This window comes from Cupressus sempervirens, chromosome 1 (genome assembly GCF_028749045.1).
Source record: "Cupressus sempervirens isolate cs-2001-9-10 chromosome 1, ASM2874904v1, whole genome shotgun sequence".
Classification (NCBI taxonomy): domain Eukaryota; kingdom Viridiplantae; phylum Streptophyta; class Pinopsida; order Cupressales; family Cupressaceae; genus Cupressus; species Cupressus sempervirens.
The window spans coordinates 500,287,433-500,313,478 of NC_143118.1; the positions used below are offsets into that span (position 1 = coordinate 500,287,433).

The window sequence follows — 26,046 nt, forward strand, 5'->3', positions numbered from 1 at the left end:
AACAACTTTTAAATATTTTGGAAAGCCCCTCCATAAGACCACACCCTTAAAATATCTCAAGCAACTCTTAAAATTTTTGGGAAGCCCCTCCATAAGACCACACCCTTATGTGCTCCGGCATACTCCGCTTCAATGCAGAATAAAGATGGGTAAACAAAATACCCAATAAAGATGGATATAATAAAATGTAAAGTAACGCTATTTACTCCCAAAACTAAAAAGGGATTATACAAAACTGGTATAAATTCTGCAACAGGCAGCCGTTTGGGTTGCACCGCTATATTGAATTCTCTGTTACCTTTGTAAATATCAAAGATCAGAAATGGGGGACTACTGTAAGTTTGCCGATAAAGATGAGCTGAGTGGATATCTGTCCAGTGCCGTGGAGGCTGCCAGCAGAGCTGGGAAGGTGGGTGCTAGGCTTGACTTGAAACACATTTGAACACACAACGGCGATTGGATCTGAAATATTTCTGCTTTTTACTGCAGATGATTTCCACAAATTTTTACAAAGATAAGACTGTCGAGCACAAAGGAAAGGTTTGTTAACATTTCAACATTTAGTCCGTCTATCAATTCGAAGTCTATTTGGATTCTTGACAATGTTCCCAATGCTATTTTCATTTTCATTCTAGTAGAAATCCCATGGGGTTTATTGGACGCTACAATTGGGTTTGTTTTGCACGCTGTATTGGTCAAAAATTTAAATATCTTCAATCAACATGTTCCATAACACGGGCTTTTATGAAGTAGAATCTGTTAGGAAATCAATGTACCTCAAAGTACGTGGTGTCTTTGTAGTGTGGCAAATTATGTGACGATCTATGTGGATTCAGCTGCCGAGCTTTGTTTTAATGCTTTCTTGCGAGGAGGATTATCCATTCTTCACACTGGAATTGACAATCAAGCTAACATCCTTGGCAACGTATTGCTTCTTCCTATCACGATATTGTGAAATAAGTGGCCAAATCTCGGTTCAGCTTCATTGTGGATGGAGAAACGGTACTTTTTTGTCAACCTTATTTCAGATCTAGTGACAAAGCTACTCTGTGAGTAGCATTTCACCGTGCCTAAAAGCGTCACTTACAAAAAAATAAAAATCCAACCTAGTATTCTGTAAATGCATGGCACAAGTTTTTCTGCTATGCCAACAGTCAAGAATCATGTTTTATGGCGATATGATCTTTTCCTCTCATTCAGAAATTCTACACTATTATCCAATCTCATTTGTTTTGATGCCTTGTGTTCTGCATTACATTAGAAAAGTAGCGTACATGTATTTTACATTTTCATCAAGTTAGTTTATTGCTGATGAACTGCAACATACAGGGTTATTTCCATTATACCTGCATATCTGAATGTATTATGATTCCAAAATTAGTTTAGTTCTGATGAACTGCGGTATGGTAAGTTATAATGTAATTTCCATCCTAATTTTCACACCTACATTTATTTATAAATTCTTTTTACAGGTCAAACCACCACATTAAAGTATTTTACATTTATTGTTTGGGATTTAATGCGTCATTATTTTGGCACTTGACTTCCTGCTTCTCTAAAACAGGTAGATTTGGTTACAGAAACTGACAAGGCATGTGAGGAGCTTGTTTTCAAGTTTCTTAAGGAAAAATACCCAGACCATAAGGTTTAAATTTAGTTCTGTGAGTTTTTTGCTTTCCTTTTGTTTATTTGGTAAAGTGGTTAATAGTTGTGCTCAAGTTGTGCAGTTCATAGGCGAGGAAACTTCTTCAGTTTATGGTACATCTGAATTGACAGGCGAACCAACCTGGATAATTGATCCTGTGGATGGAACAACAAATTTTGTTCACAGGTTAGTTTTCAGATCTGTCCCGACTTACAGCTTTTCATTGTTTTCTTAATACAATCTGTTATCTGCCTCCTTGCTAATCTTTTTCCGAAGTCAGCACTAAAGGGCAAAACTTAGCATGAGTCATGAATAAAGGACAAAACCAGTGCGGGCAAAGTAAAATGTGTCCCGAGGTTTCTTTCACATCAAATAGACTGACAAAATTGAGAAGAATGTAGTGAACAACACAAGCAATTTCTTTCCCAAAGGCATGTGATGGCATAAAGGTTCCAGACCACACAAAAAGGCAATGGCAATACTGCCTTGCCTTCATCACTTGCCAGTTATCTAGGAATTTGAGTCTTGAATGCATGGCAACAATTTAGTTTGTCCATTGTAGGATTCCACAAAGCAGAACAGGATGCAATGTAAAATCTTTCTTTAAATAGAAGGGGAAGCTTTCTTGTAGCTAAAACTAAATTAGACCTTGTAACTTAAGGCCACATTCTTTAGCTTTCAACAAGATATTGAAGTTTAATCTCCAGGTTTATGAGCATGCATTGCAATCGAACTAAAGAAATTGCCTGTTTTCTCATTCTTGGGTTTTAACTTTTGACACAACGCTAATCAGCACTTATATATCGACAAGAAATTTTGTATCTTTTTGACAGATGTGAGTGACCTAATCTGTGCCAAATAACATGCACTACCTCTTTTTGGCTAAAAGTAGAGACCAAAATGAATAAATACAATATAAGAGATGATTTGAATTGAAAATAATAGATAAGACTTGATAAATTGACTAATAGAAACTACTTGCAAAGCTACAACATCAATAATAATGAAAAACAACAATAGAAAACCTGCAACAGTAACTATTCATTATTCAATATACCAAATCAACACATGAGACAAATTAGAAACTTGAACAATAATTCTAAGTAGTTGTTCTAGATATGGGATTGGGTATGGTTTGAAGTTTGGGTACATAATACAATTGATTTTTTCCCCTTGGATATGTTAGAAGCCAGGGTTGTCATTGCACCAAAAGATTGACCTATCAATGCCCAATACAACCACTAGACTTATAGAATACAAAGGAGTTTGTTTAATCATGTCACGAATCTCCACGAGAAACACTGGACCATTGCTAACAATCTGTTAGAAACAATAGTCCACCAAGATAACTGAGCGGGGGGGGGGGGGGGGGGGGGGTGGGTTGAATCACTTATCCAACAATTAATACATTTATCTTCTTTAAACAAGCTTAACCATTCAACCAAAATAAACAACCATAATAAGATGCACATAGACAATTACACTAGATATGTTGACTAGGGAAACCCTTGATCAGAGGGAAAACCTTGGTGGGAATGATGCCCACAAGATGATGTAGTAATATAAATATTCCTTGTTAGAGGATGGACCTTGTTAGGAGTTTATTACAACATTTAGTACATAGAGTCCCTGTTAGGAGATTCCAATCCTGTTAGGAGTTGTAGTACAATGTATGCAAGAAGAGCCCACTGCCCAAACATGCAATTTCAACTACAAGAAGAACTCACTGCTCAAACATGCAATTTACTGTTATGTTCTTCTTTCCTTTGTTCTGTCAATCGAACTAATCACTATTAGACCTTGTAGACCAGGTCAACAACCTCGGATCCAAATATCAAACCTCAGATCACTCAACAAAACCTTGACAATAAAGTTTCCTTCACTTCCGCATTGCTCTGCTCAACATCGCATTCCGCTCTTACTGCTGCTTACAAATATCATCTACATCGATACCGTGATAAAAGAAAATGTCTTTCCTTTATACTGAGTCCATAAAACAATTCCTTGAGTCGGCTGTTAGACCTTCTGAATTAATCATTATAGGATCACATTAAGAACACGTTACACTTAGCGATAACATTAATCTTCTTCCTTGCAATTTGAATAACTTTCTGTACATGCAATATCATGACAAGCAAACTTAGCCACGTCATCACCAATATGTCTTCTTCATGTCCTCAACCTTGATTCTTAGAATAACAACTCTGCTAAGAGATATAACAAGTTTACCAGAACATGCCTCCATAAACTCTATTTTAGAACAAACATCACCAAAGCTTACATAACTTCTTCTAGACTTATCATTTTGTCTTTTGACCTTAACTGCATATATTAGATACTCAAAAGTATCTCCCATAACCTTGGATAGTTAGAATACTGAACTAGCCATTTGTACCAACTTGATCTTTCTGCTGTTCTTCTGTCGGATACCATAGAAAATTGCTATGTTGACATTAATGACAAACTCAGTCATGAATGTAACATATCATCATAGTAACATATTTACAATACTCCCCCATAGGAATATCATCAACATTCATGCTTGCAACAATCTCCCCTTTTGGCATTGATGACAACATAGATGAAAAACCTCTAGTTCCAAGAATACCAACAAAAGACTATTCATCTTTTCAAATCCTCTTCATCAATCATTCTCCCCCATTGATATACCTCGATGTGCTTTCTGTCAAGCTGTAATTCCATGCTGTACTTCTTCCGAACATACTCTACTCATGCCAAACTTCTCATTATGTTTTTCCCATAATGCAGTATTTCTCCCCAACATGTTTTTCATGCTAAACTTCTCCCCCATTGACATCAATGTCAAAGGTTTTAGCAACCAAGTTTACTGCATCAAACTCTGCAACAACTGATTCTTACTTAGCTTAAATGTCCAAAGACATTGTTCAAAACAACATCTGACAAGAGTCCTAGATGACTCTGTCCATCACAGATACTCCCCTATACAGGAAGCATCAACATTCAATCCAGAGAACAATTGTGCTCTGTTACACTGGATTGATGCACTCTTGCATGTTCTACTCTGATGTAGGAAGGGGCATAACCCCAAGCATATCTTGGAAATACTCAAAAGTCTCTTTGGGGAGAGGCTTAGTGAATATATCTGCAATCTGCTTTTTAGTGCTCACATATTCCAATCTAATTTCCTTCTCTGCAACTTTTTCTCTCAACATATGATACTTAATAGAAATGTGCTTAGGCTTCGAATGCAACATTGGATTCCTAGACATATTTACTGTGCTTGTGTTGTCACAATGTGTGACAATAGGTTCACTGATTTTTATCCTTATATCCTTCAACATCTGCTTCATCCAAACAACTTGATTGTAGTTGTTCGTTGCTGCAACATATTCTACTTCTGCTGTACTTTGTGATGTATAATCCTGCTTCATGCTGAACCAAGAAACCAATCTTACTCCAAGAAAGAAGGCTCCACCACTGGTGCTCTCTCTATCATCCGTACTGCCTACCCAATCAGCATCAGTATAAGCACTTAGAGTAAAATCATTAGATTTGTCATCCCACAATTCGAACTCTAATGTTCCCTTCAGATATCTAAATATCCTTTTGATTGCTACATAATTAATGTGCTTCTCTAGGATCAGCTTGGAATCTTGCAACAATTCCAACTACATTTGCTATATCCGGCCTTGTGTGAGTCAGATATTGCAATCCTCCAATCATAGATTTGTACTTCTTCTGCACAACAGTAGGTGTCTCATCCTTCGTAGATAATTATGTCCAGTTGTCATAGGTGTTCCAATGGGTTTGCATGTTTCCAAACCAAACCTTTTTAGTAAATCCTTCAAGTACTTAGTCGGAGAAATAAGATTCCTTCTTTATTCTGTACAATTTGCAATCCTAGAAAATATTTCATTTCTCATATCATACTCATCTCAAATTCTTTCTTCATCTTTTCTGCAAACTTCTTACTTTCCTCATCATTTCCTCCAAATATGATATCATCAACAAATATTACCAAAATCATCAAACCATTATCAATTTCTTTCCAATATAGATTACTGTCTGCCATACTTTTGCTATATCCAAGCTTTGTCAAATGGCTTGTCCAACCTTGCATACCAGGTTCTCGGTGCTTGCTTCAAGCCATACAATGTTTTCTTCAGTTTGCATACTATGTCCTTGTCATCTGTCAAAGGACAACCTTCAGGCTGTTCAATGTGCACTTCGTCTTCAAGTTTTCCATTCAGAAATGCTGACTTGACATCCATCTGATATATTTTGAATTTCTTCTATGCTGTATAGGCTAAGAATAATCTTACTACTTCTATTTTAGCCACTGGAGCATAGGTTTCTTCATAATCTATTCCTTCTTGCTGTGAGTAACCTTTACATACCAATCTTGCTTTGTTCCTTACAACTTCACCTTACTCATTCATCTTGTTCCTGAATAGTGAATACCCATTTAGTTATCTGTTAGTGAATAGATTGTCTTTTCCTACTAAAACAATAATTTAATCTATGCCCAAGGCTCGGAAAATCCAATAAAGTTTATATCAGTTGGGAAATATGGAGTATTGAAGTTTCTAAATGAAAATCCCATGAAAACTATGGACTCATCCATGCTTTTCATTCTTAAGAGCAATATGGGTTGGAAGGAGTCGATTTACAAAGAAGCCATTGAAGAAATGCGATCAGTAGAAACTGAAATCGCCGGAATGCACAAAGAACTCCTAAAGGACATACAAGTTGTTAACCCTTCGGGAATCCTGCAATTCGAAGATGGCAACATGGACTTTGAGGTCTTGATCAAGAACTTCAATGATGCTGTGACAGAAATCAAAGACAATGACACGCCTACCCTCGGAGACTTCACTACCTTGGCAAACATCGAATCGATGTTATATCTAAACAAGAATTTCATGCCGAGACAAAGCGGAAGGATTAAAGAGCTAAAATGGCAAAAGGATGCTTGCAGGTCAAAGTTACTCAGCCTGAAGAATCCTCACTCCCATGCAATGTAGGAATTCACAAACGCCTTTAGGAGCTGGAAACTGGTGAAGCAGACTATGGTGGATGGAGGGAATAGTGGCAATGGTGTTTAGTTGAAAGTACTTATTTTCTGTTTTGTTTTTCAAGTTGTTTCAAAACTGTTTCTTATTCTCATAACTGTTTCTAACCGAAAGGCTGGGCTTTAATGGAAGCCTTTTCGGGTTTGTAATGAACTATAAATGCTGGAGCATTTAGCTAGTTAGGGGTTAGATTTTTAGTAGCCAAAATATACTTTGATAAAGCTAGTATTGTTTTAAGTTAATTATCTGGAAGTAGTGATAGACAAATAGTCATATATTTGGGGATGCTTTCTTAAATGACTTGGTGCTAAAGAAGCCTTTTGAATATATATATATATATATCTATCACATTTTGCCGTGCTATAAAGCTTGGTGTTTAAAGCAGATTGAATCATAGTTACTTTGTGAGCTGCGGTGATTAGTTCTATGTGGCATCTACGGCTATTTCTTTGTTGTTCATTTTCATTTACCTTTTTCCCAAAGTTAGTTTGAATTATTGTAAAGTTCAAATTCTTTAGTTAAATCTTGCTTGTTGGTGGAAAGACTATGAGCTTTTCATTCTTTGAATCTTTGAATATGTAAATCATTACCTTAGTACCCAAGAGTACATGAGCATTCCTTACGTACTTTCTGGCAAAAAGTGTGCATTTAGTTAGTTTTGATCTTTTGAATTTATTGATAAATCTTTTGTAAAGGGAGCTGTACTTGTAAAATTCAGAGGGAAACGAATAACACAACGTTTACCCAACTGTTATGAATTTTATCGAATTTTCCGAGCCCTGGGCATAGATTAAATTGTTGTTTTAGTAGGAAAAGACAATTTGTTCACTAACAAACTTTTGGCGACTCTACTGGGGAGAGTCCTTAGAGAAAGAGGACTAAGCCCTTTGAAGTAGTAATGAATTATCATGGTCCTACCACACGATAATGTTTTTCCTATTTTGTAGCCTAATCTCAGATTTGAAGACACACAGGAAGAACAATCTCTAATTTAACTTCGGCTGCCTAGACATTACGCCAGAATAATCAACAATTTCAACAAGCATTGAATGTACTTGAAAGAGAAGAAGAGCATGTTGAACTTTTGAGAGGTGTGCTAGAAGTTCAAGAAGCGGTGGTAAATAGACTCGCCCAAGCCTCTGCAAGACCCTAAACATAAAGGTAAGAAGTAGATTTGGTTGAAAGGAGGTACACAAGAGGAGAAAGAGAAACAGGCATTTTAGATGAGAATTTTGAGCCTTTAAAGAACTTGAGTTTTCTGCCTGATTTTAACAACCTAAAGAAGAAAACTAAATCTCGTAGTAGACCCAGTTCTCCTCCCAAGCATTCCCCTCCATCACCTTTGGTGCAATCTTTACTTCCATTGAAAGCTCTGGTCCCTTCTCATTTGAACACCCAACCTTTGCAATTTGTATTACCAAGCATGGCTGTCAACCAACCATGGGGGCAGAATATAGGCCCATTGAATCTTGGAGTCAATCCTGCCATGTTGCCCAAGGGTGCAACCAAAATTTTGCCCAAGTTCAGTGGAGGTGTCAAAATTTCTATAGAAGATCACTTGAGTACTTTTCATACAGCCTGTGGAATTATAAGTGTTCCTACCCAAGAAATCGCTGTCAGATTGTTTGTTCGAATACCAACTGATGCTGTCGCTGATTGGTTCAACCATCTACCCCAACATTCTATAGCTAATTGGAATGACATGAAAACAACGTTTGAAACCAATTCAAAACCCCTGACAATGAGTGTTCTTTGTTGCTTCAGCTAAGCCAGTTGAAGAAGGAAATGCACGAACCCATGAGGGAGTTCATAGCGAAATTCAATAGATTGATCCAGAGAATCCCTGCTGCCTCTAGACCTAACAGAGAAAATCAAAAAATATTCTTTGTTAATGCGGTTCCCCCAGCCATGTTGCCCAAGGGTGCAACCAAAATTTTGCCCAAGTTCAGTGGAGGTGTCAAAATTTCTATAGAAGATCACTTGAGTACTTTTCATACAGCCTGTGGAATTATAAGTGTTCCTACCCAAGAAATCGCTGTCAGATTGTTTGTTCGAATACCAACTGATGCTGTCGCTGATTGGTTCAACCATCTACCCCAACATTCTATAGCTAATTGGAATGACATGAAAACAACGTTTGAAACCAATTCAAAACCCCTGACAATGAGTGTTCTTTGTTGCTTCAGCTAAGCCAGTTGAAGAAGGAAATGCACGAACCCATGAGGGAGTTCATAGCGAAATTCAATAGATTGATCCAGAGAATCCCTGCTGCCTCTAGACCTAACAGAGAAAATCAAAAAATATTCTTTGTTAATGCGGTTCCCCCAGCCATGTTGCCCAAGGGTGCAACCAAAATTTTGCCCAAGTTCAGTGGAGGTGTCAAAATTTCTATAGAAGATCACTTGAGTACTTTTCATACAGCCTGTGGAATTATAAGTGTTCCTACCCAAGAAATCGCTGTCAGATTGTTTGTTCGAATACCAACTGATGTTGTCGCTGATTGGTTCAACCATCTACCCCAACATTCTATAGCTAATTGGAATGACATGAAACAACGTTTGAAACCAATTCAAAACCCCTGACAATGAGTGTTCTTTGTTGCTTCAGCTAAGCCAGTTGAAGAAGGAAATGCACGAACCCATGAGGGAGTTCATAGCGAAATTCAATAGATTGATCCAGAGAATCCCTGCTGCCTCTAGACCTAACAGAGAAAATCAAAAAATATTCTTTGTTAATGCGGTTCCCCCAGATGTGAGTTTTCATCTTATTAAAGACGCAATTGTTGACTTAGTTGCTGCTCAAAGACTGGCTATCTAGTTAGAAGATGCATATTACTGCTGGTAAATGGAGAAGGGAGGTTCAATCCTCTGGAGCTGCTTCTACCTCTGCCCTTAGACCCTTTCATGCAAAGGTTAATGAATGACATGGCTATGTTGAAAAGACAACATAATAGACCTAATGGCCCTTATCAATCTCCCTATCAAGATATTGATAGGCACTAGCAACACCAGGGTCACAACAAAGCCTCGTTTCTAACAACCCCTTAGCCAAGGTTGCAAATTGAAGAAATACCTAAAGAGATAATGTGTTCTTTCCATTTGACTACAGATCACGATGGACAAACTTGCACTGATTGGTTAAGATGTGTTCAGTTGGCAAAAGATGCTCTTAGCACTGAACCACTAGTTGAAAATGAAAAGGGAGAAAATGAGAATGCAGGTACCTATTTTCTCGAGTATGAACTTGAGATAGAAAGGGGAGGCGATGCTTTTGTAACGCTCGAGGACCCTGGTTGCACCATTTAGTCTATGAATCAAAGAAATCAGAAGTCCTATACGGAAGCTAACACAATTGCCTTAGGTTCTAAAGGAAAAGAACACATGCATAGTGATCCAACAAAGAATATTGATTTCAAAGCATTATCCGGAACAGAATCGACAACTGGTATGTCTGCTTTTGACATTGTAGAATTTTGTAAATCTTCTTCCATGTCCATCTCCCTCGTGGAATACTTAAGAATGAACCCTAGGGAGTTGGATAAGCTAGTCCAATATGTGAAGGGAGGACCTGTCACTAATGCCCAATTTATTGATAATGTGATTAAAAATCAAACACCTCTGGAGAAACCAGTTTTTGTATCTGAAAGATGTATAGGGCAGATCCCTAATATGAAGCCGGTTGTTAATGCTGTTGAAGGAGGAATAGAAGAAAGAAAACTTAATCCCTTCTATGTGTCTTTGTTGCTAAATGGACAAAAACTCAACAATTGTATTATAGACTCGGGAGCTTTTGACAACATTATGCCAGCTCTAGTTGCTAAAGCTCTTGGTTTGGATCTCACTAAAACTTTTGGGCGTTGCTATTCCATGGATGAGAAGCAAGTCCCCCTCATTGGCCAAGTGAAAGATGGACAACCAGTTCTTTATGCTTGCTCGGATAAGAGGTTGAAATTAACCATCATAGTGGCTGATATCCCAGCTAGTTACGAAATGTTGCTTAGTAGAACATTTTGCAAGGACATGGGAGGAGATATCAAGATGGATTGGTCTAAGGCTTCTATTGTGATAGGGAAGAAGAAGATAAAACTAGAACTAGAGCCAAAGAATAAATACAGGGTGGTGCCTTCGGACAAGCCCAAAGCCCAGATATTATATGAAGAATGTTAGTTTGGAAACTATGTCATTTTGCCTAATGATAAACTTGAGGAAGGTAGGGGAGAAGACTGCGAGGACACCTTGTGGATTTTGGAATTTGATGGCAGTTGCTCCAATTCATGATCAGGGGCAGGAGTAGTTTTGATCTCTCCCTCGGGAGGAGTGTTTCCTTTCTCTTTTAAACTGGACTTTCGCAATACAAATAACACTGCGGAATATGAAGCCCTGCTCTTAGGATTGCAAGAAGTCAAGGCAAGAGGGATAAAACAATTGAAGGTGAAAGGTGATGTTGAACTCATCGTAAAACAGGTAAGGAATCAGTTTTCTGTGAAGAATGATAGATTGAGACACTATAGAACCCTAGTTTGGGATGAGATTGAATCTTTTGATGCTTTTTCCATAGAGTTTATACCTTGCTTGCAGAATTCTAAAGCTGATTCCTTAGTTGTCTCTGCTTCTTTATTATTGCCACATTTAGACTTCAAGAGTGATACTTATAGGATTGAAATGATCTACAGACCTAGGGTCCTAGATAATGTGAACCATTGGTAGGTTTTTGATAATGATTCACAACTAAAAGATTTTCTTGGATGTATTGGAAATTTTGTTAACATTTTCTTTGAAGGGTCGGAAAAAGATGGCAAATCAATTGGTGAAGATGTAGTGGAATTTGGAGAGGTTATTTAGTTAAAAGGAAACAAAATCCCAAAGGGGTTAGTTTCTTTGGAGCATTTGTTCGGAAGAGAGGATTACAGTGCCATCTTGAGGGAGAGCGATCACAATAAGAACCTGAAGGAGCATGACAAGATAAATAGTGGAGATGAGGAAAACCCTAAATGGATCTCTATCGACCGAACATGCTCAAAGAGAGAGAGAGAGAGAGAGAGAGAGAGAGAGAGAGAGAGAGAGAGAGAGAGAGAGAGAGAGATGGCTTGCTAAAACTTCTAGTCAAATATAAAGTGTTGTCACTTGGGGATATGAAGACTTGAATTTCAAGAATGGAGAGTTCAGGCATCACATACCCACATACCCCTAGAACCTGAGGCAACCACTTTCAGGCAAAAACTCAGAAATTATAACCCCAAGGCGTCTAAAGCAATTTTTAAAGAAGTGGAGAAAATGTTAAAAGCCCATATAATAGATCCAATTCACCATTCAACTTGGATAGCGAACATTTTTCTTGTGAGAAAGAAAAACGGTGAAATAAGAATTTGTGTGGACTTTAAGAATTTAAACCAAGCTAGTCTCAAGGACAATTATGCACTCCCCACTATGAATCACGTTTTGCAAAGAGTTGTTGGGTACTCAAGGTATAATTAGATTAGTGTTGTACCTGAAGACCAGCATAGAACAACCTTTATAACTCCCTGGGGTACCTATGCTTATAATCGAATGCTGTTTGGCTTGAACAATGTAGGAGTGACATTTCAAAGGGCAATGAATTATTCTTTTAAAGACTTGAGGGATAAAATAATTGTAATATACTTGGATTATTTGACCGTATAATTAGATTTGCAAAGTCATGTCGATGTTCAATAGGTACTCAAGGTATAATTAGATTAGTGTTGTACCTGAAGACCAGCATAAAACAACCTTTATAACTCCCTGGGGCACCTATGTAGGAGTGACATTTCAAAGGGCAATGAATTATTCTTTTAAAGACTTGAGGGATAAAATAATTGTAATATACTTGGATTATTTGACCGTATATTCCAAAACGAGGAAACATCATCTAAGAGATCTTGAGGCAGTGCAAGGCCAATGCAGACAACACGACATATCTCTCAATCCTAAAAAGTCCGTATTCTTTGTGGAAGAAGGCAAACTGCTCGGACATATTGTTTCAAAAAGAGGTATAAGAATTGACCTAGACAGAATAAAGGCGATACAACAGTTATCTTTACCCACCAATAGAAGTGATCTGAAGTCTTTCTTTGGTTAGATAAACTTCTTAAGAAGTTTTGTTCTCGAGTTCTCTGAAAAAGTAAGACATATGCTGAACATGATGAGTGAGAAACATCCTTTCAGATGGCAACAAGAAGGTAAAAAGGCTTTTGAAGATATTAAAACAGCTATTTCAAATGCTCCCATTCATTTATTGCTATGCTTCGGAACACACTCTGTCTAGTATCTTAACCCAGAAGGATGATCAGGAGAATGAGGCCCCAATTGCTTTCATGAGCGTTCCTTTGAAGAAGCATGAATTGAACTACACCGAAATGGAGAAACATGTGTTTGTTGTGGTGAAGGCAATGAAATAGTTCATGTATTATATTTTGCACTCCCACTCTATTGTATATGTACCTGAAACAACAGTCAAAGAGCATACTAACTCAGTAGGAGATCAGGATAAACAAGAGAGTAGTGTAGGTAGCCAGGATTCAAGAATATGATCTAACCTTTAAACCTACTACTTTGGTAAGGGGTCGGGGTTTGTGTAAGTTGATAGCTGAAAATAAAGGATCATCATCAAAAAACGCTGAGGTTACACTTTCTGTTTTGTTGGTAAGTTCAATTGATCCCTAGTTTTCCCATGTAGTATATTTCCTGACATATGGTGAATGTCCTGCAAACTTGATTTATAGGGAAAAACGTAACCTCAGGTTGAAAGTAGCAAAATATGTAATCTCTCAAGGCGTGCTGTATAAAAGAGGTATAGATGACACCTTTTTGAGATGTGTAGACAGTGAATAGTAGAAAAATTTGTTGAAGCTGTATCATTCAGATGTTTATGAACACTTTTCCTCTACTGTGATTGCTTTCAAAATCCTCAGAAATTGCTTCTACTAGCTAGGTATGTTTAAAGATGCCTATTCTTTTGTAAAAGATTGCGAGAAGTGCAAACTTTGCACGGGCCGTCCTCAACTAGCAGCTTTGCCCTTAAGCCTTGTAGTAATAGAAGAACCTTTCCATCAGTGGGGTTTGGATTTCATAGGTCCTTTGAATCCTCCATCTAGTGTTGGCCATATGTATATATTGACAACCACAAATTATTTCACCAAGTGGGTGGAGTCCATACCAACTAAGAAAGCTGATTCACAAGTGGTATGTAAGTTCCTGATGGAATACATATTTGTCAGGTTTGGGGTTCCTCAAAAGATAGTGGTTGATAATGCAACCTACTTTTCTGCTATGAGCACGACATATGTTTAGCTCATTTCTTAGATTATTTTCCTCAGGGAAATGGGCAAGCGAAATCTAGTAACAAAAAATTGGTTGCTATAATGAAGAAGTTGGTCAATGATAATGTTCGGAATTGGCATAAAAAACTGTATGAAGCATTATGGGCTGATCGGATTACACCTAAAAGAGCTATTGGCATGGCCCCCTTTGAATTGGTGTATGGAGTAGTCGCCCAAGTACCCTTGCCTCTAGAATTATCTGCCACAAAGTTGCAATCCGTAATCAAAGATCCTCTTTTCCGAGACTCTTTAGAGAAAAGGGTGATGTATTTGAATAAACTGGAAGAAGAAAGAGCCCACATTACCGAGCATCAAATGAGGGTAAAGCAAATTTTTGATATGAGGGCCAGGGCTCTCAACTTCCTGAAAGGAGATGAAGTCCTCTTATGGGGTAAAAGGAGAGAGCCCAAATGAATGCATGGCAAGTTCGATTCTCTATGAAAGCGGTTGTTCATTATCACAGAAGCAGTTGGTCTGAATGCTTTTTGACTAAGTTATCCAGATGGCGCTGGTCTGCCCTTCACTTACAATGGGCAGAACCTAAAATTATTGAAAATGTAATACCTCGAAGAGATCCTAATTATTTATATTCCCCCTTTTTGTCTTTCTATTTTGTTTTTGTTTGTCTTTTCATCGTTTTCTATTTTTGGTGTGTCCTTAGGTCAGTTTTGTTCCAGCATTCTGAGTTCTCTATGTACTCTGCGTACATAGTCCCCAGTCAGAGCCCTTGTTAGCCTTAATTTGAGTCACCATATTTTAAACTTTCTTCGGTTTCCTTTGAAGTCCGAAGTCATACATTGAACAAGCCCTTCTTGGTCTCATATCTTACGAATATCACCGATCCTTGCAAATAGAGATTAATTCTATGATGTCCGTCGCAACTCTCGTGTCTTGAACCTCTTTGAACCTCTTTGAACCTCGGTTCAAAGTAGTTCAACCAAAGGTTTTGATACTAATTATTTTTTGCAGGTGGGACCTGCTGAGCATAATGAAGATGTTTGTTTGAACCTCTTTGAACATCTTTGAACCTCAGTTCGAAGCAGTTCAAAGTAGTTCAATTGCTGAAGATTTTTGAGCAAGCATTAATGATTCTCCAAGGACGACCGGTTCTTGAGAAACTAATTGAGATGTTAGAAGTAATGATTGGAGATCGTGTTTGATTTAATTTTGTTTGAGACATGAGATCGATTGTCATCATGATTCAAAAAGGCAAATCTTTTGTATGGGAGTTGGATTATTTGTCAGAAATTTGTAATTATTGCAAGGACACTCGTGAAGGATGATCATTTAATGAAGGTGTCTTATCACAATTTCGAGCGTGCAAATCAAGCCACAATGAAATCGCCATGAATACCCCATAATGAGGCGGTACTTTTGCCAGTATGTCTCCTTTCCTTTTAAAGTATGAGTTTCCTGTTTCATTTGTTTTATCATGCGAAAGGGCGAATTGAAGGAGCAATGATAAGCGAAGAAAAGAGGTCTGGTTCTCTCTCAGCAGGTTATAGGTGAGAATACAAGAAATCCCTTGCTCTTCCCTTTGTGTGTGTTTCGAAGAACAAAGCAGTGTTGGGCTTTTATTTCCTTTGTTCAAAATGAAGTCTGTTCTACATTTCTTCGGGAACATTTCTAGTTTAGAGTATAGGAGGCCTGTCATTTCTGATACTAATTTGGAGGGTGTCAAAGTTGAGAAGTTGCAAGGAAATTTTCTTGAGCAAGATGACAAAGTTAATGGTTGTCTAGAGATTTTAACAAGTGGTTTGATTGAAGTTGTGTCTTTTCTCTCTGCCCTTTTGAGTCCTGAGTTAATCTAGTTATGCATTGACCACTATGATGTGAGGACTAAGAGCATTTTGAACAAAGATGGAGAACCAGTGTTGTCCATCTCTAGGGAGACTATTTCATCAGTCTTGCGTTTGCTTGAGTGTACCTTTGCTGCTTTTAGCCCTATCCAGTCTCTAGTTGAGTATCAGGTTAGTCCAGACAAATACCATAACATGATGGCTAGGAAGTGGATAGAAACAAATTATAAAGGTAGTTCAAGACTTCCCAAAATAATCACCAAGGATCATATGAAACCTTATGTTCACGACCTCATGGTCTTATTGCATCGGGTTAAGGGTTCTTCGAATGTTTTTCTCTTTGAAGATTGGATGTATCATTACGTAGAAATCATTTGGAGGAAGAACAACTCTTGGATTGGGCAGAATTGATAGCCAATTCAATGAGAAATCAGCTAAAACATGCTAAGCTGTCTAGAGAAGATTTCTACATGTCTTCCTATCTGACCTATTGCATTGCTTGTGTCAGCAATATTACTTCTCTTCCTCATGAAACTTGGAGTGAAGATGTAACTGTCTACCAATATTGTCCTTTGCTCCAAAGGGATAGAGTGTTGGAGGATTTTAGGAAAACACATGATGTGTTGATAGAAAGTGTGCACTTGAACCTCAAAAAGGCACCAATGCCGAGGGTATCCACGGAGGCCCAAAAGCTAATTCAAACTTATGGGAGCTATTTTATTCAATTTCCTAAGTTCACATACTTAAGAATGGGGAGATTTGAAGAACCAGTGAAACTGCCTCGGTATGCCCTTGATTGTTTTATCATAGTTGTGATTTGTGGACAATTGTTTTCAGTCATTAAAGACAATCTACCTTAGGAAGCCTGGGAGTCTGTTTTCCCCATTAAGCTTGGTCACTTAACCTGTAGTAACATGATTAATGCCTTAGTCGTTGGAAGCAATTTGCTCAGTTTCAAATTTGGATCCTACCAAGGAAGGAGAAATATCGACAGCAAAGGTTTCACAGCTAATGTACTTGGTTTGAAGGGTCAATCACCTATGGTTTCACATTTAGAGGACCTATGGCAAGATTGTAATGATGAGGAAGAAGTGATAAAAAAGGATCATCCAAGATTAACAATCTCACAACTTAATTCTCTCAAATTGAGGTTTCAATTGGAAGGAGTAGTAGAGGATGGTTCGGATATTGTTGAACCGGGATGGGAAGAAGCAAGTGAGCTAAAACAATTGGAGGTAGATTGGAATCAAGGGGAAGAAGATATAAATTTGAGGACTAGATCTATTCTTACTCACATAGATAACTGGTTGAGGAGAAGAAACATGAAGGTTGTCAATGAAAAACAAACTAGAAAATCTCCAAAGAAGGTTTCTTTCTTTGAAACATTGACCTCTGACATATCAATTTCGTCTCATGTTGCAGGTAGTACTGCGGCTCCCAATAAGCTTAAAAGAACACCGTCTTCGAAACAAACCACCGCCCCTAGGACCAGGTCCAAGACTATATCCAAGGCACTCATGCAGTAGGATATTCAAAAAGAGAAAATGATGGCTCAAGGACAAGGTCTAGGAGAAGAACTCAGCTTCTCGGATACTTAAGATGGTGCTGTGCAGTTAGTAGAAGCGCCTAGGTTGGATCAAGTCAAGGGATGACCTACTCCTACTGTTCCATTATGGCCATCTAATTCAGTTAGCAAGAAACGAACCTTGCAACTTGTGTCCACACTTGTTAAAGATATTGTCACCAAGTATGCAACTCGTGGTTCCAAGAGTAAAAAGATTAAGAGTGATGCGTGCCTGATCAAAGATCTAGTGACCAGAAGGGTAACGACAGAAGTGGCTACATACAAATAGAAAGATGAATCCGGAGAAATTGATGCTGAAGGCTTTAAGGTCACCATTGTAGAATTAGGGGCCATTACTAGGGACACTAGTCATCATTTCTTCAAATTCTGTGGACCATATGCTGACTCAATCAGAAAGGGATAGCAAAGAGAAGAAAGAGTTAAAGGCATTGGTAATCATCATGGCAGCTAATATAGATTCATTAATGAATTTAGGTTCCCTTCTATTGGTCCAGACCCCATAGTCTTTTGATCCTAATTTCTTAGACAACTAGCAGTTGGTTAAATAGATGCAAAGGGGCAAATTGCTCTTAGACGTTGTATAGGATTGGGTGGCATCCATTGTAAAAGAAGGCGGTAAATTCATTTTGAATTTTACCACCACATACGTGGAAGAAGTGCTGTTAGGTGAGATTCAAGCCCTCGTGCTAGTATGGGAAGCTGATCAGAATCGATGCCAGGCCATTGTGTTCCAAGTTCATGAAGTTGAGAAATACAGAGTATTGAAGTTTCTAAATGAAAATCCCATGAAAACTGTGGAATCGTGTATGCTTTTCATTCTTAAGAGCAATATGGGTTGGAAGGAGTCGATTTATAAAGGAACCATTGAAGAAATGCGATCAAACTGAAATCGTGGGAATGCACAAAGAACTCCTAAAGGACATGCAGGTTGTTAACCCTACCAGAATCCTGTAATTCGAAGATGACAACATGGTTTCCGAGATCTTGATCAAGAACTTCAATGATGCTGTGACAAAAATCAAAGACAATGACACACCTACCCCCAGAGACTTCACTACCCTAGCAAACATCGAATCGATGTTATATCTAAACATGAATCTCATGCTGAGAGAAAGTCGAAGGATTAAAGAGCTAAAATGGCAAAAGGATGCTTGCAGGTCAAAGTTACTCAGCCTAAAGAATCCTCACTCCCATGCAATGCAGGAATTCACAAGTGCCTTCAAGAGCCATAAACTGGTGAAACAAACTGTAGTAGATGGTGGGAATACTGGCGGTGGTGTTTAGTTAAAAGCAGTTATTTTCTATTTTGTTTTTCAAGCTGTTTCTTGTTCTCGTAATTGTTTCTAATTGAAAGGCTGGGCTTTAATGTAAGCCTATTCGGGTTTGTAATGAACTATAAATGCTAGAGCATTTAGCTAGTTAGAGGTTAGATTTTTAGTAGCCAAAATATACTTTGATAAAGCTAGTATTGTTTTAAGTTAATTATCTAGAAGCAGCGATAGATAGATAGTCATATATTTGGGGATGCTTTCTTAAATGACTTGGTGGTAAAGAAGCTTTTTAAATATATATATCTATCACATTTTTCCGTGCTATAAAACTTGGTGTTTAAAGCAGATTCAATTATAATTATTTTATGAGTTGTGGTGATTAGTTTTGTGTGACATCTACTGCTATTTCTTTGTTGTTCATTTTCATTTACCTTTTTCCCAAAGTTCGTCTAAATTATAGTAAAGTTCAAATTCTTTAGTTAAATCTTGCTTGTTGGTAGAAAAACTAAGAGCTTTTCATTCTTTGAATCTTTGAGTATGTAAATCATTACCTCAGTACCCAAGAGTACATGAGCGTTCCTTATGCACTTTCTGGCAAAAGTGTGCATTTAGTTAGTTTTGATCTTTTGAATTTATTGATAAATCTTTTGTAAAGGGAGCTGTACCTGTAAAATTCAGAGGGAAACAAATAACACAATGTTTACCCAACTGTTATGAACTTTATTGGATTTTCCGAGCCTTGGGCATAGATTGAATTGTTGTTTTAGTAGGGAAAGACAATCTGTTCACTAACAAGTTCCTATCACATTCTTGTCTGCTGGTCTGGGGACCAATTCCCATGCTCTTTTTTTACTATCTGATCCAATTCTTCTTTCATAGCTTGTTTCCAATAATTATCTTTGCATGCTTCATCTGCATTCTTAGGTTCAACTTGAGATATCAAGAATAGTTCTTCATTGACGCTTCTTCTTGTCATCACACCTTTGTCTTTGCTTCCGATGATTTGCTTGGATGGGTGATTCTTTATCATATTCTTTCCTGAAGTAGGAGTTGCTATCTCAACTCTTGGCTCTACTGAAGGTTCCGAGCTTTGTTCTTGCTTTGGTTCTCTTGCATTCTGCAAATCATTGTTAGTCTCAAGAAATACCTCATCATTCTTTGGCTTAGTAACAACAACATCATCTGAATTGTAATAAACTATTCTCTCTTGTATCCTGAATTTCTCATCAATTCTTACATTTACACTTTCCATAATAGTCTTAGTTCTCTGTTTATAACATCTATAAGCCTTGGGACTTCCAGGGAGGTCACCCATCCTAGTACTACCCCAGCATGAGCGCAGTTAACTATGAAGTTTCCTCCATGGTTAAACCCAAAGCTTGCAACCGCATATGCTTAACCATGGAGGAAACTCCGTAGTTAAGCGCGCTCAGGCTGGGGTAGTATTGGGATGGCCCTTGTGAGCATCACCTAGATCCAATGAGTGCTAAGTGTTCCATTTATTCTCATGAGAGATGGATTCATGTTGAATCACTACTCATGAAATATGGGTCAATGAGTTTGACTCAAAAATCACATAGTTAAATCATGATAGCAATATTACAATTTGACTTGCTATTTAAATTATCTCCTACTTATCAATCTATAAGCCTTGCTTTTCAACGAATAACCAAGAAACATACCTTCATCACTTATAGCATCAAACTTACCAATATCATCATGTCTTTTGAAATAACACTTACCCCCAAAAATTCTGAAATACTTAACTGTAGGTGAGTGACCAAACCACAGTTCATAAGGGGACTTGTTTGTGTCTTTCTTGACTTACACTCTGTTTATAGTGTAGACTTCTGTATTCACAACTTCTCTCCAAAATGTCTTTGAAACATTGTTCTCAACTAACATAGCTCTTGCAGCTTCTGTAACCGATCTATTCCTTCTCTCTGCAATGCCATTCTGATTCCCGTTCTGCAAATCATTGCTAATGATAACTTTCACATTTTTATGGTTAGCCTTTGGATCAACAATAGTTACCAAAGCTATCTCTTCTACTACTTCCTTTTCCTTAACCAGTTCAAGCTCATTATTTTTATCACAATCATTCAAGAATCTTTTCATACTTGCTTTAAATTCTTCATCTTCATCAGAAAGTGAACTTCTTCTAGTTTTCCTTATTCTCTTAGGGCATGTAGATGAAAAATGACCAAACTCATTACATGTCCAACAAGCATAAGTTTTCATACCTTCTGGCTCTCCTTTTGTAAGCAGATCAATACCTTCCTTTATCTTTATGTCTTCTTCGACTTTGGACTTATCTTTTCTTGAGCTTCTATTCTTTTGTATACAATAGAAGGATTTTGGATCTGAAAACTCAATGCTCTGTTCTTTACACAAATCTGATAACTCACCAAGAATTTCCACCATTTGGGTGTCAAAATTTCCTCTGTCAGATGTAAGACTATCTTTCTTAAACATGCTTGCCATGGATCTGCCAAAGTTGTTAAACTTTATCTTCAAGGACCTAATGCTCTGATACCAATTGTTAGAAACAATAGTCCACCAAGATAACTGAGAGGGGGGGGGGTGTGAATCAGTTATCCAACAATTAATACATTTATCTTCTTTAAACAAGCTTAACCATTCAACCAAAATAAACAACAACCATAATAAGATGCACATAGACAATTACACCAGATATGTTGACTAGGGAAACCCTTTGTTAGAGGGAAAACACGGGTGGGAATGATGCCCAGAAGATGATGTATTAATATAAATATTCCTTGTTAGAGGATGGACCTTGATAAGAGTCTATTACAACATTTAGTACATAGTCCCTGTTAGGAGATTCCAACCCTATTAAGAGTTGTAGTACAGTGTATGTAAGAAGAGCCCACTGCCCAAACATGTAATTTCAATTACAAGAGGAGCTCATTGCTCAAACATGCAATTTACTATTATGTTCTTCTTTCCTTTGTTTCGTTAACCGAACCAATCACTATCAGACCTTGTAGACCAACTCATGAACCTCGGATCCAAATATCAAACCTCAGATCACTCAACAAAACCTTGGCAATGAAGTTTCCTTCACTTTTGGACTGCTCTGCTCAACATTGCATTCTGCTCTTACTTTTGCTTACAAATATCATCTACATCCATACCATGATAAAGGAAAATGTCTTTCCTTTATATTGAGTCCATGAAACAATTCCCTGAGTCAGCTGTTAGACCTTCTCAATTAATCATTTTAGGACCACATTAAAAACAAGTTACACTTGGTGATAATACTAATTTTTCGCCTTGCAACTTGAATAACTTTCCATACACGCAATATTATGACGAGCGAACTTAGCCACATCATTACCAACCTGTCTTCTTTATGTCCTCAACCTTGATTCTCAGAATAACAACTCTGCTAAGAGATATAATCAAATTTACCAAAACATGCCTTTGTAGACTCTATCTCAGAATAGACATCACCAAAACTTACATAACTTCTTCTAGACTTATCATTTCATCTTTTGACGTTAACTGCATATACTAGATAATCATAAGTATCTCCCATAATCTTGGATAGTTAGAATACTCAACTAGCCGTCCGTACCAACTTGATCTTTCCATTGTTCTTCTGTCAGATACCACAGAAAACTGCTACGTTGACATCAATGACAAACTCAATCATGAATGTAACATATCATCATAGTAACATATGTACAATACTCCCCCATAGGAATATCATCAACATTCATGCTTGCAACACAATCCCCCTTCCAACATTATGGGCTGTGGCTTGTATAGATTCGATGTATTATCCCTAATTGGATATTATCTCAAAACCGTTGAATGAATCTCAGAAATTTTAAACGAATAATTTAATGCAATGCATTTTAGGGTTCATTAACAAAAAACTTCATTGCAATCAATCTCCAGCTGAAATACATTTTCAGAAATAATGTTTCATTGAAGATCTCCAACAAAAAGACCAAGAAATCCAATTGTAGATACAATAACTATAGTAAGATTGGATTGCATAAAAAATGAACCCGGAATACAATGTGAAACATCTGTGTGTTGTCTCCAACTGACAATGGGCTTCTGTCCACTGCCTAAGCTTGAGGGTTTCCATTTTCTCACCTACTAAAAGCTGAAACTTTCAAAATTAACTCTCTAGAGAGAAAATGAAATCGAAATCACAAATTCAAGTATGTTGTAAATGGGCTCACTCTTCCTCTTTTAAGCACAAGTAAGGGGCTCTTCACACTCCCCACTTATGGAAATAAAGTGCTCATAAATAATAAAGTGACATTAGAATATAAACTTAAGTTATAGTCATTTTAAAATAATTTTTTTAAATCTCCAGGCATTAAAATCTCTGACCAGAAGCACTCAGATACACGTGTAATAGCTAGTCGGAAAGGTCTCAACAAGACGCTCGTAGTCCTATGCCAAGAATGTTGAGTCTACTGACTTACTAAAAAGTATCTCTAACCCTAGATTCACGAATCCAAACAACAATCAATTGGATATTCGACGTCCAAAACATCTAATTTGTATACTCATTTGGGTCAACCTACCATGCACTGCTTTTATAAAAGGAAATGCTCACGACTCAATTGAGTACCTCACTCCAACTATAACTTCACACACTTCTAATATCGTGAGGTGGTGGGAGCTCAACAATATACCAATCTTCAACGAGAATGGAATGCAACAAATTGCTCCCAACTCCTTGATGTGTAACCATCCATGTGAATGCTCCACCTGGATCTAAATTGTAAACCTCTGTAATATCCTTGATATGAAAATCTAGCTCTTGTAAAATCTGCGCCAATGGAGATGATAGACCCTGATCACTAGGTCAGCATGTTGGAAATGGTGGGGCAATCTAACAATACATGTCACATGAGTGAATATCTCAATAGGGAGCGACTTAGAAAGCCAACTTGTTGTACCTACATCAACTATGCAAGTACATATGTCATCCTACTATCCAAATCTCACTCACACAAAGAATCCATATAAATTAAAATAAGCCCAAGGTGGTCATTAGATTCCTATTGCTTATCTAACCTCATCTGTGATAACCCTGATATCAAAATCTAGCTCCTGTAAAATCTGCTCCAATGGAGATGATAGAGCCTGATCACTAGGCCAGCATGTTGGAAATGGTGGGGCAATCTAACAATACATGTCACATGAGTGAATATCTCAATAGGGAGTAACTTAGAAAGCCAACTTGTTGTACCTGCATCAACTATGCAAGTACATATGCCATCCCACTATCCAAATCTCGCTCACACGAGGAATCCATATAAATCAAAATAGGCACAAGGTGATCATTAGATTCCTCTTGCTCATCTAACCTCATCTTCACCATGCCAAAACTGGTCAAGTCCATCAATGGAACCTACCCAAGCTATACTGCTAACTTTGCCAATACTCAGGTCCCAAAACAAATTGCTCTCATATCCATTGGCTATAAGAGGATACAAACCTCTAAAGGAATCTACGATCTCACAACCACATCCAATCACTGCAAGACCCCTATGGATGTGCTGACTCTGCAATTAACCTAGTTGGCAGCAACCAACACCATAACTACCCTGTAGACCTATATTTGCATGTGATCTATGTGACATAGAAGTAATCAACCCATTTGAATACATATCGCTATAGTGAAAAATTGACTGGTGTCCCTGTAAGTAATCTCCCATCACCACCTGATCCGGATACTTGCAACCTTCAATCCCATCTTGTTGAGATGGCAAACCACCATCCCACAACTGATGATACCAACTCTGAGCCAAACCATATTTGTGCCTCATCAAATCCTCCTCACATGGATCAAACGAAAAGTGACGAGCACTCCTCACTGTATAGTCACATTGCATAACCTCAACTTGCATCAATGGCTCATCATAAAGTTCAATCTGTCCACTTGAAGTGAATGAATCCTTCTCAACCTAATCAACCCTTGTGTTATGTCGAATAGCCTCAGATTCTTGGACCCGAGCAATATCCGCAAGAGCAATGTCATCAACAAATTGAAGGTGAGAAAGTGAGGGTAACCCATTATCCCAATGCCAATCATGAATAGAATTTTGAGAAATTTGACACTTGATGAATCTCCCTAAGCCCTCTGCTAGAATAATAAAGAGATAGAGGGAGAAAGGATCACCTTGGCGTAGACCCCTAGAGGTACTAAAAAATTGGGAAAGCTGACCATTAAGAAGAACAAAGAAAGATGTAGTTGTAATGCAACTCATAGTCCAACTTATCCACTTTGACCTAAAGCCAAAGGCAAGAAGAATATTCTTAAGGAAACTCCATTTAACTCTATAAACATAGACTCCCTTGAACTAGCCATAGAGTGAATAGCTTAAATAGCAATAACAACCCCATCTAAAATTTGTCTTCCTGCAACACAACGTCCTTGTTCTTCTATGATAATAGTAGGTAGCCACCTTTTGAGCCTCTTAACAATCAGCTTAGTAATAACTTTGTAGACCACATTACACAAAGCAATAGGCCTAAAATACTCCAGTTGATTAGCCCCATCTTTTTTAGAATAAGAGCCAAGAAGGTAGAATTCAAGGCCTGAAGCATTTGCTTGATAGAAAAGGATTCCCTAACCACCTCCAACAAATCGTGATTAATATTAGCCTGAAATTCTTGAAAGAATTCAACAGGAAAGCCATCAGGACCAAGGGTTTTTCCTCTATGCATACCAATGACCACCTCCTTCAACTCAGCTAAAGAGAGCGGTTGCGAAGAAAATCATTCATTTCTTGGGTAACAAGAGAGGGAATACAAGACAAAATAATAGTCTTTTCATTTATCGAGGGGGAAGAGTCCTCAAAAAAGAGGGTAGAAAAGTACCTGGTGGCTTGCTCGAACAAAGTAGGTAAGGAAGACAACTAAAGATCTTCAAAGTTAACCAAAGAAGAAATATAGCTCTGATTCTGTTGAGATTGCACCATTTTATGAAAAAAGGTAGTGCTCCTATCACCCTTCTAGAGACAATCAACATTGTCCATTTGCTTCCAGTATATCTCCTCATGAAGCTCCCATTCCTCCAGATCTTTAGAGGCATGGGATTCAGCTTTACCCAAAGCCTCAAAGAAATCAAGATTCCTAATCTTCCTGGTAATGACATCAAGATGCTTATGAGCTTTACCTTTCATGGTATGAATATTGCCAAAACATTCTCTATTCCATTTTTTGAGCCACCTCTTGACATATTGAAGCTTTTAGAGAAAGAATACTTAGCGGTACTATAAGCAAGGGCATCATCTCTCCACCAGCCAACCACAAGATCATAAAGAGAGGAGTTACGAAGCCACATCCACTGAAACTTGA

At 37.7% G+C, this 26,046-nt stretch overlaps 1 protein-coding gene across 2 annotated transcripts in view; it reads left to right on the plus strand.

Moving 5' to 3' along the window:
* The first annotated feature begins 271 nt into the window (after positions 1–271).
* Positions 272–26,046, plus strand: part of LOC149578430 (inositol-phosphate phosphatase-like) — a 95,339-nt gene continuing 69,564 nt past the window's right edge. The window contains exons 1-4 of one of the 2 annotated variants that reach the window (XM_089829074.1): positions 272–409; positions 490–540; positions 1,565–1,645; positions 1,728–1,831. In XM_089829074.1, the coding sequence (XP_089685200.1) occupies positions 323–409; positions 490–540; positions 1,565–1,645; positions 1,728–1,831 (323 nt within the window). In that variant the 5' untranslated portion in view covers positions 272–322. The remainder of the gene's footprint in view (positions 410–489; positions 541–1,564; positions 1,646–1,727; positions 1,832–26,046) is intronic. The other variant, XM_089829076.1, reaches the window with a different exon arrangement.